The 20,522-nt window shown below is 39.1% G+C and overlaps 1 protein-coding gene across 1 annotated transcript in view; it reads left to right on the top strand.

Moving 5' to 3' along the window:
- LOC118768320 (SCO-spondin-like) overlaps window positions 1-20,522 on the top strand; it is a 447,598-nt gene that overhangs the window by 386,607 nt on the left and 40,469 nt on the right. Inside the window, exons 8-10 of the mRNA XM_036514554.1 lie at window positions 8,953-9,124; window positions 16,107-16,153; window positions 20,093-20,251. Of these exons, the coding sequence (XP_036370447.1) occupies window positions 8,953-9,124; window positions 16,107-16,153; window positions 20,093-20,251 (378 nt within the window). The remainder of the gene's footprint in view (window positions 1-8,952; window positions 9,125-16,106; window positions 16,154-20,092; window positions 20,252-20,522) is intronic.

The following is a 20,522-nucleotide window of genomic DNA, read 5'->3' on the forward strand; positions in this document are numbered from 1 at the left end:
TGTACTCTTTTACTTGTTTCAGTCATTTGACTGCGGCCATGTTGGAACACTGCCTTTAGTCGAGAAAATCGACCCCAGGACTTATTCTTTGTATGCTGAGTACTTATTCTATCGGTCGATTTTGCCGAACTGCTAAGTTACGTGGATGTAAACACACCAGCATCGGTTTACGTCATGTGTTTACCAGCATGTGTTTACGTCCACGTAACTTAGCAGTTCGGCAAAATGGACCGACAGAATAAGTACTCAGCATACAAAGAATAAGTCCTGGGGTCGATTTTCTCGACTAAAGGCGGTGCTCCAACATGGCCGCAGTCAAATGACTGAAACAAGTAAAAGAGTACATACTAATAAAATCTAGATTAGTCTGTTGTTTTGAAATCTGTTAAGAACCTTCATTTCCTCAAATGAAAGTATTTTACATTTAAACTTAGTGGACTTGGTTGCAGAAATGTTTCTTTGTTTTACACAATGAATTGATGTGTTAGTGTTTATGAAGAGTAAGGAAGTTTGCTTTATTCTCTTGAAACTGAAAATGGAGAACGGATCTATCATACCAAGTGATACATCAAACATTGTGAACTCAACTTTCTCTGAAGGATTATGAAGTTGATAGAAGTGCATTTATTAGCTATAGAAATTAGCTCCATTGAATAATATGGAATCTTACTGCTAAAATCATTCAGGTTAACTGTTGATTTCTCTATGAGATGCTTGCCTGCACTTTAACAGGTTTTATTTTTCCATCAGACTGAAAGCTTATAATGATATTAAGGATATCACTATAGTGATATTAAGGACATCACTTATAGTGATATTAAGGATATCACTTATAGTGATATTAAGGATATCACTTATAGTGATATTAAGGATATCACTTATAGTGATATTAAGGATATCACTTATAGTGATATTAAGGATATCACTTATAGTGATATTAAGGATATCACTATAGTGATATTAAGGACATCACTTATAGTGATATTAAGGATATCACTTATAGTGATATTAAGGATATCACTATAGTGATATTAAGGATATCACTATAGTGATATTAAGGATATCATTATAGTGATATTAAGGATATCACTATAGTGATATTAAGGATATCATTATAGTGATATTAAGGATATCACTATAGTGATATTAAGGACATCACTTATATTGATATTAAGGATATCACTTATAGTGATATTAAGGATATAGGTTGTCCGTATAGCTTTGTAAGCATACATTTATTCTATGCTTTGTATATAGATATATATAGCAGGCTTCCACACAATTTCTATCAATCAAATTTTCATTTACTAAATGTCAATCAATTTAAGGATATGATAAAAAATATTTGTTTAAGGTGCCACAGTGTGAAATTGAACCTGAAACTACATATTTGTGAAACAAATTTCTTAACCAAACAGCTATATAATTCTAGATTTCTTTAATCTACATTATCTTGATTAAGACAAGAATAACTTATGATTAGAAAGCAGGATAGTTATTTAATTAATGTAATTATTTAATATGGTCAATTCAGTCTTCATTAGGGCTACTTTTGAACTGCAAATGTTGCAATCAAATTTACATACAGAGATGCCATCTTTTACTCTTAAGCCTCTCTATTTCTTACTTGGTCTTCTGTCAAGAGATTGCTGAAAGAGGAGAATGCATGGGAGAAAGGAGGACTATCTGAAGTAGAGCCAACAAAAAGAGTGGTTATTGGAGTTGACAGTACAGTATGGTGAGAAGAGCTGTTAAGGATATGAAGGCAAGGAAAGCAATTAGACCTTCGGGAATAATTGCTGTGGTGCTAAATATAACTAAGAAAATAAGGCACATGCTAATCACTCGCATAATCAGTTATTGATATTACTTAGCCAAGGTCAGCCCTGACCAAGCAGACATATGATCAAAGGCATTCCAGCCCTGTTTATGTATGTGCAAGGCCCTCAAGGCCACTTTTTTCAATGTATCCCTTTTTACGATAGACAGGTGTGGTTCCAGGTACATCTGGCTGTTGTATCTAGTGGGTGAAGCTGTCACATAAAGGATCTTATTTGCTTGGTGTTAATCAGGTGGTGCAGGGATGTCTCATTTCCATTGTCTGGTATCGTAATATCATCATCCTTATCATCATCATTAACTTCTACAAAAGCAAATAAGATGCTCCGGAAAGACTCAGGTACAGAGATATCAAACTGGTGGACCAAGTTATGAAAATAAGAAAAACAGTTATAGCATAACTGATTTGGGATCCTGTTAGCTTCATCCTCATCATCATTGTTCGACCGTGGTTGAGACAATGGAATTTTCCATGCTACGCCAGACTTCACGGTCCATCATGGCATTACGGAGGTCCTGTTGCTGGATGCCTGTATCCCTGGAGATTACATCATGGTAGGAGAGTGTGCGCTCTCTGGTATTGCGAGTAGACGGCTTCCAGAGGAGAAGAGTAGAAATTACCTCGTTTTCAGCTCTACAACAATGTCCAGCAAACTGGACTCTCCTACTTTTCACAAGAGATGACACAGGTGGTAGTTTCCCATATATTTGCATTTTGGTTGGATGACGCTTCCATGAGAGTTTTTGAGCTCTCATAAGGAGGCAAGTGTAGGTTCCATCCAACTGCCTCTCAAGCTTCTTTGATAACGTCCAGGTTTCTGAGCCATATAGTAGGATTGGTTCGACTGTGGCTTTGAAGATTTCAAGTTTGAAGTCTCTACTTAGATTTGATGACCAGATCTTATGCATGTCATTACAGGCTGACCAGGCCATACCCTTTCTAGTTAGAAAATCTTTTCCAGATGATGATATGTATGACCCAAGATATTTGTAATCAGAAACCATATTTAAGTGCGCATTGTTGAGAGTGTGGATGATGCAATCACTGTTGGACAGGCACTTGTTTATATATTCAGTCTTGGCACATGCTGTTAGCTTAGAGGAGATGTAGTTCGGGTTTGTGCCAGTGAGACAACCACAGAAGTTCTTAGCTACTCTATAAAATATTCATCAATCTGGAAACTACTTTTCACAAAGTAGCACATCCTGTAACCTGGTGGATAATAAGAAAACTAGAAGTAGATGAATGGCTTTTTAGATCCCTGCCAACTACACACAGAGGTGACATCAGCAAAGTGAGAGTTGGCAATTAATTCAGTGAGGACTTTAGCTGTACAAAAGCTGAAAAGAAATGAGATGAACAGACTCTACAAGATGCATAACTAATATGTGTGGTAAGTAGCTTGCTTACCAACCACATGGTTCCGGGTTCAGTCCCACTGCATGGCACCTTGGGCAAGTATCTTCTACTATAGCCTCAGGTCGACCAAAGCCTTGTAAGTGGATTTGGTAGAGAGAAACTGAAAAGAAGCTCGTTGTATATATGTATATATATATATATATGTATGTGTTTGTCTCCCCAACATTGCTTGACAACCAATGCTGGTGTATTTACATCCCCGTAACTTAGTGGTTCAGCAAAAGAGAATAAGTAGTAGGCTTACAAAGAATAACGCCTGGGGTTGATTTGCTCGACTAAAGGCGGTGCTCCAGCATGGCCACAGTCAAGTGACTGAAACAAGTAAAAGAGAGAGAGTATAGGAATTCTACTGTGGTCAGCTTTGCCTTTCATCCTTTCAGGGTTGGTAAAATAAGTACCAGTTGCACGCTGGGGTCGATGTAATTGACTTATCCTCTCCCTTGAATTTTCTGGACTTGTGCCAAAATTTGAAACCAGTATCAATGTATTTGAACAATGCAACAGAAAATAGCCGAGAGAAAAAAATGGTTATAAGAGAAACCAGTTGCAGAAAGAAGACTGCATTGGTATGAACATGTAATACTCTTTTACTTGTTTCAGTCATGTGACTGTGGCCATGCTGGAGCACTGCCTTTAGTCGAGAAAATCGACCCCAGGACTTATTCTTTGTAAGCCTACTACTTATTCTATCGGTCTCTTTTGCCGAACCGCTAACTAACGGAGACATAAACACAGCAGCATCAGTTGTCAAGCGATGTTGGGGGGACAAACACAGACACACAAACATATACACATGCATACATATATATGACGGGCTTCTTTCAGTTTCCATCTACCAAATCCACTCACAAGGCTTTGGTTGGCCCAAGGCTATAGTAGAAGACACTTGGCCAAGGTGCCACGCAGTGGGACTGAACCCGGAACCATGTGGTTGGTAAGCAAGCTACTTACCACACAGCCACAAGAAGTATAAGAGTTAAGTTAAATGAAAAAAAAAAGAGCCAGGTGATCCAAGGTGAAAGAAACAATGGAAGTGTAAGATTGAGTAAGAGATAGGGAGAAGTGGAGGGAGGCTGATATCAGGAAGATGAACATCATGAAATATAGGACAAAGGACTGCAAGAAGCAGTGAGATACTGTGCTGAAGCCTCGCCACATCCCTAACCCATGCAAACACTGAAAAATAGACATGGGTTATGATGATGATGATATTCACAACTCTAATGCTGTACTGTGTCCATTGGTAAGATATTCAACAGCTTTAGTTAACCTTGTACCATATGAAGAATTGAATAAGACAATTGCAGATATAATTAGTTTTTGAACTTTTTCTTCTATAATTCGAGCGTGATCGTTACCAACGTCGCCTTACTGGCACCTGTGCCGGTGGCATGTGTAAAAGGATTCGAGTGAGGTCATTGCCAGTACCGCCTGACTGGCCCCCGTGCCAGTGGCATGTAAAAAGCACCCGCTACACTCTTGGAGTGTTTGGCATTAGGAAGGGCATCCAGCTGTAGAAACTCTGCCAAATCAAGATTGGAGCCTGGTGCAACCATCTGGTTCGCCAGCCCTCAGTCAAAATCATCCAACCCATGCTAGTATGGAAAGCGGACGTTAAATGATGATGATGATAAATTATGCAAACACCTCCAGTCAAGTATCTGAATTTTTTCCTTCTGTTATAAATAAAGTAAGAATTGAAGATACCGAAATGATCACCACCAGAATTAAACTGTCGACAGGAATATTCCAGAGTGGCAGCTTATTGACCTGGAAGTTTATCTATAAAATGTTTCATCATAGCAGTGAACACCTTGTCAGCCTGGTTAAGGAAATACAAAAGCTACATCATAGAACTTCGGATGAAAGAAAAATTATTTTCACCTACAGCTTTTTTGGTGACTAACCTTAAGCTGTATTCAAGTACTCTTCATGATACCAAGAGACAGAACTGGTAACGACATTCTCATGGGACATAAGAGAATGTTCATAACTGGTAATTAAACAAGAAAAGATTACTGATCAGGCACAATGATGAATACTAGAAATATGCTGAAACCGGTGGGAATATTGTATGTGTTGATGCTTGGAGTAAAGTGAAAGAGGAAGCTGTATGGAACAGGAAGCCAAAGTCCATGCACTGTTGTAGAGATTAGTGATACAACAGATGTGAATGCCTCATCAAGAATAAGTGAAAATGGGAAAATAACTATGGAGCTGTTATATCCAAGCTGTAGATTTTTTCATTTGTTCCTGTTATTATAGGTGAACTGGGCCATGTAAGAACAGATTTGCAGAAAATCCTAGAAATGCTTGGGTTCTTGAAAGCAGAAAAGAAAAAAACTGATTCACATTTTTCCAAGTACAGCCAGAGTGACAATAAAAATTTGTAAAACATTCCAGGAATTCTCTATTTGAGGTTCTTGAGATGAACACTAGTTCACAAATACATTTACATATCACTCAAACACACACACACACATATATACACTCTAACCAATTCAGATAACCACAGTCAAGAGGTATCTTGACATAAGCAAAAGAGCCTTGCTACTTTGTTAGTAGTTAAATTCAGTTCTATAAAATAAAGGAGGAAAATCCTAAAGAAAAATATGAGGGTTTTGCACAGGCAACCCATCACCACCATCTTACCTTTTTCCCAGATACTCCCGTCTACCCTCATATAAATGCAGGGTAGCCATGTATCTTCTCCCATAGAAAGACATCTTTAACACTCCCTGGTACAAAATTCCCTCTCTGCCTTCTTAAATACACCCCCATTTAGTCCAAGAGTGCTTTTCCCTTTCCCCTTTTTCCTCTTCTTGTCCTTTCCTATCCTGACAACCTCACTAGTGCTGGTGATACAGAAAAGAGTCATCTGGGCTATAAAGGGCACCCAGCCATAGAAACCATGCCAAAGGTGACATGGAGCACAATGTAGGCCTGTGACTCACCAGATCTTTTCAAACTATCCAGCCCTTGCTAGCATAAAAAGCAGGCTTTAAATTTTGAGGAAGGGTAGGCATATGCATTTTCATATGTACTTACTTACATACATATATACAAACAAACATGAGTACCTACTTATCTATGTATATGCACATGTACATATGTATATAGATACATATACACCCAGTTAATGTCAAAATAAAGCTAAAAACCAGAAAATAAAAGAACATCTACACTGATCTGTTGAGAAATTTATAGCTATTCCATCCTGATCACAAGCTCAGATTTATACACATAATTATTAGGAAACTAAGATATGCAACCAATTGCCTCAGCTCCAATTTTGAGAAATTAAGATTCTTAAAACCAGAAAGCAGAAAGCTAATTAAAATAATATAGATGCAAGCCATCAATGGAACTGTCAAAATATGTGAAACTTTACAAAAATTTAGCATATAAGTATTTATGCATGTAATGTCTATGCACGAGTATATACACATAAAACAAAGCATACAGAACTGCATGTGCACCGACTCTGAATACTTGCACACATACACAGATACATGCACAACTACCCTGTTGATGTTGAAATTTCAATGAAGGAGCAAGCCTTGGGTCTAGGTTAGAAACTAGCTCTTTCTCCATCAGCAAGATATCTAGGTAATAAAACTAAGTAACATGCATGCATTCACATATGCACACGTTTATGCATACACACACACATATTAACATGTATACATTCATCTGTCCGTAATTATATATACATACATACAGCTACCATTGGAAGGTTTACAAAGTCCTGGACTGGAACTAGAAGTGGATTGCCTCCCATAGAATAAGTATTTCAGAAGGGCTATTCCAAGGGACAGTCTATCTATGCATCTGTTTATTTTAGCCCGAGATCAACTGTCATTACTTTTATCATAAAATCAACTAGTAATGTGCTGACCAGGCACAATGATGAATACTAGAAATATGCTGAAACCGGTGGAAGGAGACACTAATCAAATCGTAAATTCATCTAAATACTTTAACTCAAAATATTTAACAATTGCAGCGTGGAAGGTGTTTATAAGCCATTTAAGAAACACAAATTTAATTTGTCAAAATATTTTCGTCGCTTTGAGACCGCGACCTGTTCACTGACAAAACTTTGTGCTGCATCTCTTAAATGGTTTATAAACACCTTCCACGCTGCAATTGTTTTCGTTCCAGCACACGATCTCAGATCAGATCACATGCTATGCAAGTATATCAAAATATTTACATTGCCGAGAAACAGCTGAGTTAGGGCAACAATTATTTTCTGCTGATACAGGGATAGGACACACAACAAAGACTTGGAAACCCAAAACTCTGAAGCCACCTTTTAGACTCATAACCATTACATCATGTTGTATTGCAGAGGTGATGCCTTTGTAATCCAAGGGCAGAAGATAACTCTTGAATATCTAATGAACAAGACACAGTTCCAGCCTTTTAGCCACAAACACGTAACCAAAAATGTCAATTATGTCTTTCTTCTGTGGAAGACATTACCCATGGGATCAGCTGTGACCCAAAAATATCATCAGGGTACTTTTTCCCATTGTAACATGGTGTTGTTGATAAATCAATTTACAAAGCGTCTTATAGGAAAGACTTGCCCTGAGATAAATGCAGAAATGCCTCTCTTAGGGGATACATACATACACACACATACATATATACTTACATACACACACACATACATACATACAAATACATACATACATACATACACACATACATACATACTTACATACATACATACATACATACATACATACATACATACATACATACTTACATACATACACATACAACATACACACACACACGCACACACAGACGCACACACACACACATGGAATATTGCTGGAACATTCCCATCAAAACTTCAGCAAAGTGCAATAAAAAAAGTCTGATGTAGTAATTTGGGACAAGACAGAGAAATCATTTTACAGTCATGGATGTTAGTTGTTGTCCTGCAACGACCATCTCTTCCAAAGTCAACAAAAAGAAGAATATTTACGACAACATTTGCTTCAAACCTGCAGCTTCTCTGCTCTGATTATAAATTCACATTTATATCAATACATATTGGTTTGTTTGTTCCTTCTCGAGCCACACCTGGCTCATAAGGGCTGGTTTCCTTGGCGTATAGGTTCCCCACCTGGACGGGACGCCGGTCCGTCACAGGTGAGCTGCAAGATGCAGGAGGAAAGAGTGAGAGAAAGTTGGGGAGAAAGAGTCAGTAGAAGTTCGCCATTACCTTCTGCTGGAGCCGTGGGGGAGCTTAGTTATTTCACTCATAAACACACACATCGCCCGGTCTGAGATTCGAACCTGCAATCCCTCGACCACCTGCTCTAACCACTAGGCCATGTACCTCCACTATACATATTGGTGCACTTTGTTATGTTATTTAATTTTTAAGTAACAATATGGAAAAGCTAGTTTTCAAGCAAAGAAAGCAACCAGCTAACACACTTTACAGATGAAATCTGTAAGCAGAATAGTATAAATATACAAGACTTTTCCAAAGTTTAACATGTAAAGCTTATTGTTTGCTATCCAAATTGAGCTTTGTTTCTTTGTTAGAAACTAGCTCTTCGCTCATAAGAAGAATTCAAATAATTTTTTTAAAAAACAATGATCCATATATACATGCATATATACATGCATATATATATATACTTATGTGTTCTTTTCTTTGCTTTCAGATTGTTACTTGACTGCATCTGCAATTGAAAAACATGCAGGCTTCAGACCAGGAGAAACGTTGGGCTACATTGAAAAAGATGGTATTAAAGGAGTTAGTCACAAAGATGAAATTGTTATGTTAGGTGATGCTATTGAAAATAAAGTTGTTTTCACCTCAGCCTGTAATAACTGGTAAGAATTTACAAAAATGCGCATTGAAATACATTGAAATATTTCTCCTTTTCTATTGACATGCAATTCTCATATAGTTATTGTCATAGTTTGCAACATCCCTAGTCTCTGCTCAAGTATACTCTTTTCTCTTTTACTCTTTTACTTGTTTCAGTCATTTGACTGCGGCCATGCTGGAGCACCACCTTTAGTCGAGCAAATCGACCCCGGGACTTATTCTTTGTAAGCCCAGTACTTATTCTATCGGTCTCTTTTTGCCAAACTGCTAAGTGACAGGGACGTAAACACACCAGCATCGGTTGTCAAGCAATGCTAGGGGGACAAACACACATACACAAACACACACACACACACATATATATATATATATATACATATATACGATGGGCTTCTTTCAGTTTCCGTCTACCAAATCCACTCACAAGGCATTGGTTGGCCCGGGGCTATAGCAGAAAACACTTGCCCAAGATGCCACGCAGTAGGACTGAACCCGGAACCATGTGGTTGGTTAGCAAGCTACTTACCACACAGCCACTCCTGCGCCTATGGCTCTAATATAAAATGTATGCCTATGGCTCTAATATAAAATCTGACTGACCTATTTCCTCATACTCTTTTACTCTTTACTTTGTGGCCATGTCGGAGCAACGCCTTTAGTCAAGCAAATCGACCCCAGGATTTATTCTTTGTAAACCTAGTACTTATTTTATTGGTATCTTTTGCTGAACCATTAAGTTACGGGGACGTAAACACACCAGCATCGGTTGTCAAGCGATGTTGGGGAGACAAACACAGACACACAAACACACACATATATATATATATATATCACCGTGATCACCGTGACCGACCACGCTATCAGATGTTGCTACACATCGCTGATCACAATGCGCTTGGCATTGTTTTAGCCTTCAAATGACGCCACCCCGCTGGCTAAGCGAGCAGGCCAACAGAAGAAAGAGGGAGAGAAAGTTGTGGCGAAAGAGTACAACAGGGATTGCCACCACCCCCTGCCGGAGCCTCGTGGAGCTTTAGGTGTTTTTCACTCAATAAACACTCACAACGCCCCGGTCTGGGAATTGAAACCGTGATCCTACGACCATGAGTCCGCTGCCCTAACCACTGGGCCATTGCACCTCCATATATATATATATATATATACATATACATATACATATATACAACGAGCTTCTTTCAGTTTCCATCTACCAAATCCACTCACAAGGCTTTGGTTGGCCTGAGGCTATAGTAGAAGACACTTGCTCAAGGTGCCACGCAGTGGGACTGAACCCGGAACCATGTGGCACCTTGGGCAAGTGTCTTCTACTATAGCCTCAGGCCGACCAAAGCCTTGTGAGTGGATTTGGAAGATGGAAACTGAAAGAAGCCCGTCATATATGTGTATGTGTATATATATATATATATATATATATATATATATATAAGTATGTGTCTGTGTTTGTCCCCCCAACATCGCTTAACAACTGATGCTGGTTTTTTACATCCCTGTAACTTAGCAGTTCGGCAAAAGAGACCGATAGAATAAGTACAAGGCTTACAAAGAATAAGTCCTGGGGTCGATTTGCTCGACTAAAGGCGGTGCTCCAGCATGGCCGCAGTCAAATGACTGAAACAAGTAAAAGAGTAAAGAGAATGGTACATGGTTGACAGATGGGCATCAATAACTAAAACAGCAACTCAGTGTCAGCTTTGAGTAAATATGAAGGGAGTTCTGTAGGCTCACTATGAAAGTTGGGTGTTTGAAATATAATTTAAACCTTTGGCAATTAAACCAGCCCTAATATTCTACCTGTTTTATGTTCAAAACTCACATCTACCCAACAGTGTTATTCTAAAAATATTCGATCACAACATTGAAATCTCAAAGCTACAAGATCATGCATAAATAATTTAAAAAATTGTGAATAAATATTATAAATTTTCAAATATAATCCACATTTTTTCCCCGGCTAAAAATGAAAAATATTTTCTAAGCAATGTTCGAGTCTCTATTTGCTGTCTGGCAATGTTTATTCAGATGCATTTTGTGATGTCGGGAGCGAAAATACCTTAAGCTAAACCTGAAAGCAATGAAGTCATAAAAGAATCATCCATAACTTGCAGTAAACAACATTTATTAAAATAAAAGTATTCAGAACACAGAATGACATGTAACAAAAACAATTTGCAAACATATTTACATTCCCATATAACAGTTAAGAACATCACCATTATTGTATTACGCATGTTTGAAAGGGTTTGTTCGACTAGGTGCTGCTGGCTTAATTACACACGGCTCAAGTTAGAGAAGGGGTGCGTATTATACACAAGGTTTAAGTTTTTCAGAAGTACTGCACCCTAAAAATCCCTGCGTATTGTACTTAAGGGTGGACTATACTCGAGGATTTACGGTATGCATTACATTTGACAGAGTAATTTGGATACTTTCAACTAAATATACAGATTGGTTCATGACTGATGGCTCAGCATTTATAACACGGTGTAACAAAATTTTCATTTTAATTTTTTGTCTTTCGTCAGTAAGTGTTATTTCCCATTTGCTTCTATCTAGAAATCAAAGAAAATCATTACTATTCCCTTCAAGGCTATTTGCAAGGCTGGCTTTGCAGCATTTTTGGAGTAGGGATAAAAAACCCAGCTAATCAAGGGGTTATGCTTTTGTCAAGACTACCTATTAAGATGTCCTGTTATATTAAGATTATACGCATTACATTGTTGGAGGTCTGGAGAGATTAAGTGATGGAACAGTTAATTTGTTGTTTTGTATTAGTGGTATTTGTGAGTGGTGGCGAGCTGGCAGAATCGTTAGCACGCTGGGCGAAATGCTTAGTGGTATTTCGTCTGCCGTTACATTCTGAGTTCAAATTCCGCCGAGGTCAACTATGTCTTTCATCCTTTCGGGGTCGATTAAATAAGTACCAGTTATGCACTGGGGTCGATATAATCGACTTAATCTGTTTGTCTGTCCTTGTTTGTCCTCTCTGTGTTTAGCCCCCTGTGGGTAGTAAAGAAATAGGTATTTCGTCTGCCGTTAGGTTCTGAGTTCAAATTCCGCTGAGGTCGACTTTGTCTTTCATCCTTTCGGGGTTGATAAATTAAGCACCAGTCATGCACTGGGGTCGATGTAATCGACTTAATCCGTTTGTCTGTCCTTGTTTGTCCTCTCTGTGTTTAGTCCCTTGTGGGTAGTAAAGAAATAGGTATTTGTGAGTGGTCTGAGAAGATGCAGCTTATATCTGAGTCTAAACAAAAGGAAAATTAGTAGTAGTTTGTACTATTTACTCATGTTTATAAAGAAAAATAAGTCAGAATGTGTGAAAATTTTAAATAAATATTCATAATAGTGATGGTAATTTCTGAATCCTCTGAGGTAGTCCGACCCCTGCCAGAATGGGAAATGGATATTAAAAGATGAAGTATGAAAGAAAAAATTACAAGCTTTAAAATTTATGGATTTCCAAGTCATTCTTGTAAAGTGAAGCAAAGTTTGCTGAGAATTTACTGTAATGCCAAAAGGGAATTGTTCAAAGCTAATGTTTGGTTGGGGCAGTTGTTATTTTTCATGTTTCTTTACATTCTAAAATAAAATACAAAGGTTAACTTTCATTTAAAGAAAGCCTGAACAATTGTATCATGTTATTGCTAGAATTAAGCCACAAAAGTATCAAATGAATTACTGGTATGCTGTGTTTATGCCATGTTTATAAAAATAATTCCTAACATTGGTTACAAGGCCACAGATTTGTAAAAGACAAATAAAACCCATTACATTGTAACTTGGACATGCCAGGTATTTACTATATTGACACCAAAAGATTAAAATGCAAACTCAATCAAAGCAGGATTTACATTCAAAATAAAGAGCAACAAAACTAAATAAAATAGTAAACGTCACCCTTTTCAAGCCTAGCCAGGCTCATGGACCCAGTTTCCCGGTTTCTGTGACATATTTGTCCCCCCCCCCCAGCTGAATGGGATGCCAGCCCATCACAGCGTTATTCAAGAAACAGGAAGAAAGAGTGAGAGAAAGTTGGTGTGAAAGAGTACAACAGGGGTCTCCACCATCCCCTGCTGAAGCCTCGTGGAGCTTTTAGGTGTTTTCGCTCAATAAACACACAACGCCCGGTCTGGGAATCGAAACTGTGATCCTCCGACTGCGAGTCCACTGCCCTAACCACTGGGCCATTGCGCCTCCTTTGATGCAGTTTTAGCCATGTTTTTAACAAGTGATATATGCAATTGAACTGATTCCAATCAAGGCTAAGTTATCAGTCAATTCAGGACATTGAAGAATGGAACTTTTTTTAAATCACTTTACTTCTAAAATTTCCTTATTACCATGATGATAATGATGATGTTGATGATGTTGAAACTGCAATCTTCTCAGATGAAGAAGTGTAAAAACTACACGAATATAAGGACCTCGAAATTGAAATATTCAAGATGTGAAGCATGAGGGTGAAAGCAATACCATGAGTAACTGGAACATCAGACGTGATTTTAAAAAATATCAATAACAATGTAGAAACCATACCAAGGCTCAATGTACCAAGGCTCAACCATACCAAGGCTCAAAATCAATAACAATGTAGAAACCATACCAAGGTTCAATGTACCAAGGCTCAGCCATACCAAGACTCAACCATGCCAAGGCTCAAAATCAATAACAATGTAGAAATCATACCAAGGTTCAATGTACCAAGGCTCAACCATACCAAGACTCAACCATACCAAGGTTCAATGTACCAAGGCTCAACCATACCAAGACTCAACCATACCAAGGCTCAATGTACCAAGGCTCAACCATACCAAGACTCAACCATACCAAGACTCAACCATACCAAGACTCAACCATACCAAGGCTCAATATCAATAACAATGTAGAAACCATACCAAGGCTCAATGTACCAAGGCTCAACCACACCAAGACTGAACTATACCAAGGCTCAATGTACCAAGGCTCAACCATACCAAGACTCAACCATACCAAGGCTCAATATCAATAACAATGTAGAAACCATACCAAGGCTCAATGTACCAAGGCTCAACCACACCAAGACTCAACCATACCAAGGCTCAATATCAATAACAATGTAGAAACCATACCAAGGCTCAATGTACCAAGGCTCAATCATACCAAGACTCAACCATACCAAGACTCAACCATACCAAGACTCAACCATACCAAGGCTCAATATCAATAACAATGTAGAAACCATACCAAAGGGCGGCAAGTTGGCAGAAACGTTAGTGCACCAGGCAAACTGCTTAGTGGTATTTCGTCTGCCATTACGTTCTGAGTTCAAATTTCACCGAAGTCAACTTTTCCTTTCATCCTTTCGGTATCGATTAAATAAATACCAGTTACGCACTGGAGTCAATATAATTGACCTAATCCATTTGCCTGTCCTTATTTGTCCCCCTCTATGTTTAGCCCCTTGTGGGTAGTAAAGAAAGAAGAAACGTTAGCATGCCAGGCAAACTGCTTACCGGTATTTCGTCTGCCGCTATGTTCTGAGTTCAAATTCCGCCGAGGTCAACTTTGCCTTTCATCCTTTCGGAGTTGATTAAATAAGTACCAGTTATGCACTGGGGTCGATATAATCGACTTAATCCATTTGTCTGTCCTTGTTTGCTCCCTCTGTGTGTAGCCCCTTGTGGGCAGTAAAGAAATAAGAAACCATACCAAGGCTCACAACACTTTGCACTTCACCATTTGCACATAAAACAATAGAAAATTGCATGAAACTACAGAAAAATAATAGTCCCTTCTACTATAGGTAAAGGTCCAAATCTGTAGAGAGGCTGCTAGTCAATGACACTAACCCCAGTACTTTACTGGTACTTATTTCATTGACTCCAAAAGAATGAAAGGCAAAGGTGACTTTGACACCATTTGAACTCAAAAGATAAAAAACTGGAACAAACACCAGAAGAAATAATAATAATAATCTTTACTACTATAGGCACAAGGCCTGAAATTTTGGGGGAGGGATTAACCCTTTCATTACCAACCCAGCTGAAACCTCCTCTGGCTCTGAGTACAAATGTCTTGTTTTCATAAGTATTGAATTAAATTCTTCAACCAAACCTTTGTCACAATTTATGTTCCTAACACTAGCTGAATGATAACTAAGCTATTTTACTAAATTCTGTGTTAAATTTAAAGTAATTGGAAGAAACACAGAGCATCTCAAAATAAATGCAGTAACAAAAGGGTTAAGTTAATTACATCAGGTGGAAGCACTCCGTCAGATACGACGACGAGGGTTCCAGTTGATCCGAATCAACGGAACAGCCTGCTCGTGAAATTAACGTGTAAGTGGCTGGGCACTCCACAGACACGCGTACCCTTAACGTAGTTCTCGGGGATATTCAGCGTGATACAGAGAGTGACAAGGCCGGCCCTTTGAAATACAGGTACAACAGAAGCAGGAAGTAAGAGTGAGAGAAAGTTGTGGTGAAAGAGTACAGCAGGGATCACCACCATCCCCTGCCGGAGCCTCGTGGAGCTTTAGGTGTTTTCACTCAATAAACACTCACAACGCCCGGTCTGGGAATCGAAACCGCGATCCTATGACTGCGAGTCCGCTGCCCTAACCACTGGGCCATTGCGCCTCCACTAATTACATCAACCACAATATTCAATTGGTACTTAATTTATCAACCCTGAATGGATGAAAGGCAAAGTCTACCTCACGGAATTTGAACATAGTACATAGAGATGGAGAAAATACTGCTAAGCATTTCGCCTGGTGTGGTAACAATTCTGCCATCTTGCCGCTTTGGTAATAATAATAACATTGATGGTGACGATTATAGTGATGAGGAGAAGAAGAAGAAGAGCAGCAAAATTGACAACAGTTTCTTTAGATGTATTTTTGTAGTTGTTATATTTTGAAATATATTGTTTTTGTTTGTGTTTGTATTTTCTCAAGCTTTCTTAAATATTTTCTTTTAGTACTTGTATTAGCAGAGAATTAATCTGTACCCAAGAAGTTTGTGATGGTGAGTATGAAAAACTAAACTCTACTAAACTTCAGCAGTAAATATACAGTAAATCTGGATATTAATAGTTATCGCCAAGCTAATATGGCAATCCAGAAATATAGGATGAATGCTGCCGTTGATTAGCTACAAGGGGCCATCGCCTCTAGCTAGCTATGTGACACACGAACCTGTGTCCATTATAACCTTCGAACAGAGGAGGTCAGCTGCTTCCCCTTGCTTGTCAGGCATCTGCAGACATGTTTCAGGGTATTTGCCCCTTATCAATGCAGAGCAACCCAGCATCAACAGCATTGATAATGGGCAAATAGCCTGAAACTAGTCTGTAGATGCCTGACCAGCAAGGGGAAGCAGCTGACCTCCCCTGTTCGAAGGTTATAATGGACATAGGTTCATGTGTCACATAGCTAGCTAGAGACGATGACCTCTTGGAGCTAATCAACGGCAGCATTCATCCTATATTTCTGGACTGCCATATTAGCTCAGCAATAGCTATTAATATCCAGTCCCGCTGTTGTTGTCTCCTTTAGAGAGACTTAGAAATATTAATATTTCTACTAGTTCATAGTATTTTGCTTTTATTACCCCTTCTAAACTGTAGAGTCATGCTAGTCTTGTTTCCTTCCACAGAACAAAGACATATCAAGAAAACACAACAGGTCCCAATCCTAAACACAAACAGCATGCCATAAGAACACTCAAGAGACTCCAAATGCTAGGTCTTGCCATTACTGAAGATTTCTACCAGCAAGTCATTAACATAGAAAGAAAACTGCTTCAAAAAACATTTTTCTTTGAAGCAGGAAAATTCTTCAACCCCCAATAACTACAAAGCTCAGGGGAAATCCTGCTACTTTAAGACAGCACTGCTGCTACTGTTGTTGTTGTTGTTGTTAAGCAACAAGATTGGTAATGGTGATTAAGTAATGGTCTAGGGCTTAGGAGCGGGAGACCCCAGACCTTGGAAAAAAAAACTTTGGTCGTCTTGTTGTCAAGGACTCTTCGTTGACACCCAACACCACTGGGAGGTGGCCCTCGAAGTCGCTGGAAATGGAGATCTCCTGGTCTAAATTCTTGAACGGCTGCTGCTGTTGCTGCTGCTGCTACACCAGTGGTTCTTAACCATTTTTTGGCTATGGATCCCTTTGATTCCTGTATTACTCTACAAGATCCTAATAAACAGTTGATGTTTAAAAAAGTTCCATTATATCTTAATAATTAAATATTATTAGGAATTGTATGAAAAAAATTAAGATATATTGTATATTGTTGAAATAAAACTAATTTATGGTACATAAATTTTAACAGCAAAATCTTATGTGGACCCTTGTTGAGAACCACTCTGCTACACTCACAGACATCCGAGGCTGTTCAGAGAAATGCTATGCCATTGACTGACTTGAATTCCCTCCCACACACTCCAACCTCTGCCCCGCACACTGGCTGTCTTTTCTACCACAACTACTGTGGCTTTTATTTCCCAAAGTTTAATCATCTTATTTCTTTATTGCCCACAAGGGGTTAAACATAGAGGGGACAAACAGGGACAGACAACGAGATTAAGTCGATTGCATCGACCCCACTGCAAAACTGGTGCTTAATTTATCGACCCCGAAAGGATGAAAGGCAAAGTCAACCTTGGCAGAATTTGAACTCGGAACGTAATGGCAGATGAAATACCTATTTCTTCACTACCCACAAGGGGCTAAACACAGAGAGGACAAACAGGGACAGACACACGGATTGAGTCGATTATATCAACCCCAGTGCGTAACTAGTCCTTAATTTATCGACCCCGAAATGATGAAAAGCAAAGTCGACCTCAGCAGAATTTGAACTCAGAACGTAGTGGCAGACGAAATACCTATTTCTTCACTACCCACAAGGGGCTAAACACAGAGAGGACAAACAAGGACAGACACACGGATTAAGTCGATTATATCAACCCCAGTGCATAACTAGTCCTTAATTTATCGACCCCGAAATGATGAAAAGCGAAGTCGACTTCAGCAGAATTTGAACTCAGAACGTAGTGGCAGACGAAATGCCGTTAAGCATTTCGCCCAGCATGCTACCATTTCTGCTAGCTCGCTGCCTTAAGTGCTCATCTTGTGCCACCACTTCCACTCAGGCATTCATAAGTCACTCACCTTTCTTTTTCCTGTTGCCTATTGCACCCCCTACCTCTTCAGCATCTACATTAACCAAAGAGCTTAGTCCTTCCTTCTCAGAACATCAGCTCTCCCTAATTTTCTCTCAACACATGTTTTTACTGCAGCCATCGACTTACAACTGTTCAAGAGAAACGTTAACTGGATTGATCCCATCAATTCTAAAGGGCTTGCAAAGACCATGGACATAACATCTTCCTCTAGATCAATCCAATGAAGGAAATCATCTGTGTTATATTTTTTTGTGAATTTCCTATAATTCATAGACTTAAAACATTACACTACTTACCCCATAGTCTGGCTGACCATTGGGCACCACTGATGACTTAGCGACCAGATCCCTCCACTCATCTTTGTCTTCTGCCTCTCACACTGTGTCTCTCATCTTCAGGCCTGTCCACTCACAGATGTTGTTTTCCCACCTCTTTCTCTGTCTGCCTCTGTGTCTGCTACCTTTGACTGTTCCCTGAAGGATTGTTTTGGCCATCCCTGATGAGCAGGTGACATGCCCAAACCACCTGAGCTTGCATTAGTGTCCATGTCTCACAGGTGTACAGGAATATTGAGATCATAAGAATATAAAGCGGCAAGCTGGCAGAAACATTAGCACTACGGGCAAAATGCTTAGTGGTATTTCGTCTGCCATTACGTTCTGAGTTCAAATTCTGCTGAGGTCAACTTTGCCTTTCATCCTTTCGGGGTCGATAAATTAAGTACCAGTTACAGACTGGGGTCGATGTAATCGACTTAATCCCTTTGTTTGTCCCCTCTATGTTTAGCCCCTTGTAGACAATAAAGAAATAAGGAATATTGAGATCACGAGTGATCTCATTAGCCTAATTGTTTTAGCTCAGTATGATATTTCTGTCCTTCCACAATGTTCTGAATTTGGCCATTGCTGTTCTTGTTTTGGCAACACAGGATATCACTTCAGGCTTGGAACCTTGGTCACTCACTATGGCCCCAAGATATTTGAAGTTTTGAACTTGTTCAAGTTCAACTTCACTGACGCTTTTGCTGGTACTGATTACATTTGGGCAGCTTGTCATAAAATTTATCTTGGAAAATTTTACATTATAATATTGTTCAGTGTATCCTGTCTCAGTACTTTTTGCCTACCACACAACTAATCAGGTAAAGTTGATATCATATATATCAGACTGCCTGCTGAGCTAACCTTGGATTGTAGAGTGACCCACTGTTCTTGAGGAGACCTATTGAGTCAAGTACGTCAACATCAAAATAAAAATCAAATGGAAATTGTAGTTATGATACCCATGCTGGCGGCATGTAAAAAGCAACATCCGAACGTGGCTGATGCCAGCACCACCTGACTGGCGTAAATGTCGGTGACACGTAAAAAGTACCAACCAATCGTGGCCGTTTGCCAGCCTCCTCTGGCTCCTGTGCCGGTGGCACGTAAAAAGCACCCACTACAGTCACGGAGTGGTTGGCGTTAGGAAAGGCATTCAGCTGTAGAAACACTGCCAGATCAGACTGGAGCCTGGTGCAGCCTCCTGGTTTCCCAGACCCCGGTCGAACTGTCCAACCCATGCTAGCATGGAAAATAGACATTAAACGATGATGATGATGATGATGTTGTTATATCATCCAAGCTAGCAATTTGTTATGTACAATCCAGCTGTCTTCCATCTTATTCTGTCACGCATTCATCTCTTTTCTCTTTCTCTTTACTCTTTCGAGTAACTCCATCATTTTTGCATTGAATCTTCTGTTTATATTAATAACCTAAATTTTCTTCGACCAGGATGTGTATACAGCGTGTGGAGTGCATGGGGAGACTGTTCCAAAACCTGTGATAATGGTCACCGTTCACGGGGAAGGCAAAGGACTGTGGGAAAAGGCACTGAACTATGTGATAAACCACTAACAGAGACTCAAGACTGCTCCACAACACCATGCTATGGTAAAATAATTTCCTTCATTATTCAATTTCCTTAATTTATTCAATCGAGCTGATTAGCAGTAAAGTTATTTGGGTAATGCATTTACTCTTTTGTGACTTAATTAACCTGATTTCGAATAAATGTTCCTGTATCTGATCCTTTGTTTAATGAGAGATGGTGTAAGGCTTCAAGTTTATGCTGTCTCATAGACAAACATTTGAGGGATTTCTGCTCAACTCACAATAAACAACAAACCATATAAACAGAAATTTTCTTATCAAATTAAACATG

This window comes from Octopus sinensis, linkage group LG28, assembly GCF_006345805.1.
Source record: "Octopus sinensis linkage group LG28, ASM634580v1, whole genome shotgun sequence".
Classification (NCBI taxonomy): domain Eukaryota; kingdom Metazoa; phylum Mollusca; class Cephalopoda; order Octopoda; family Octopodidae; genus Octopus; species Octopus sinensis.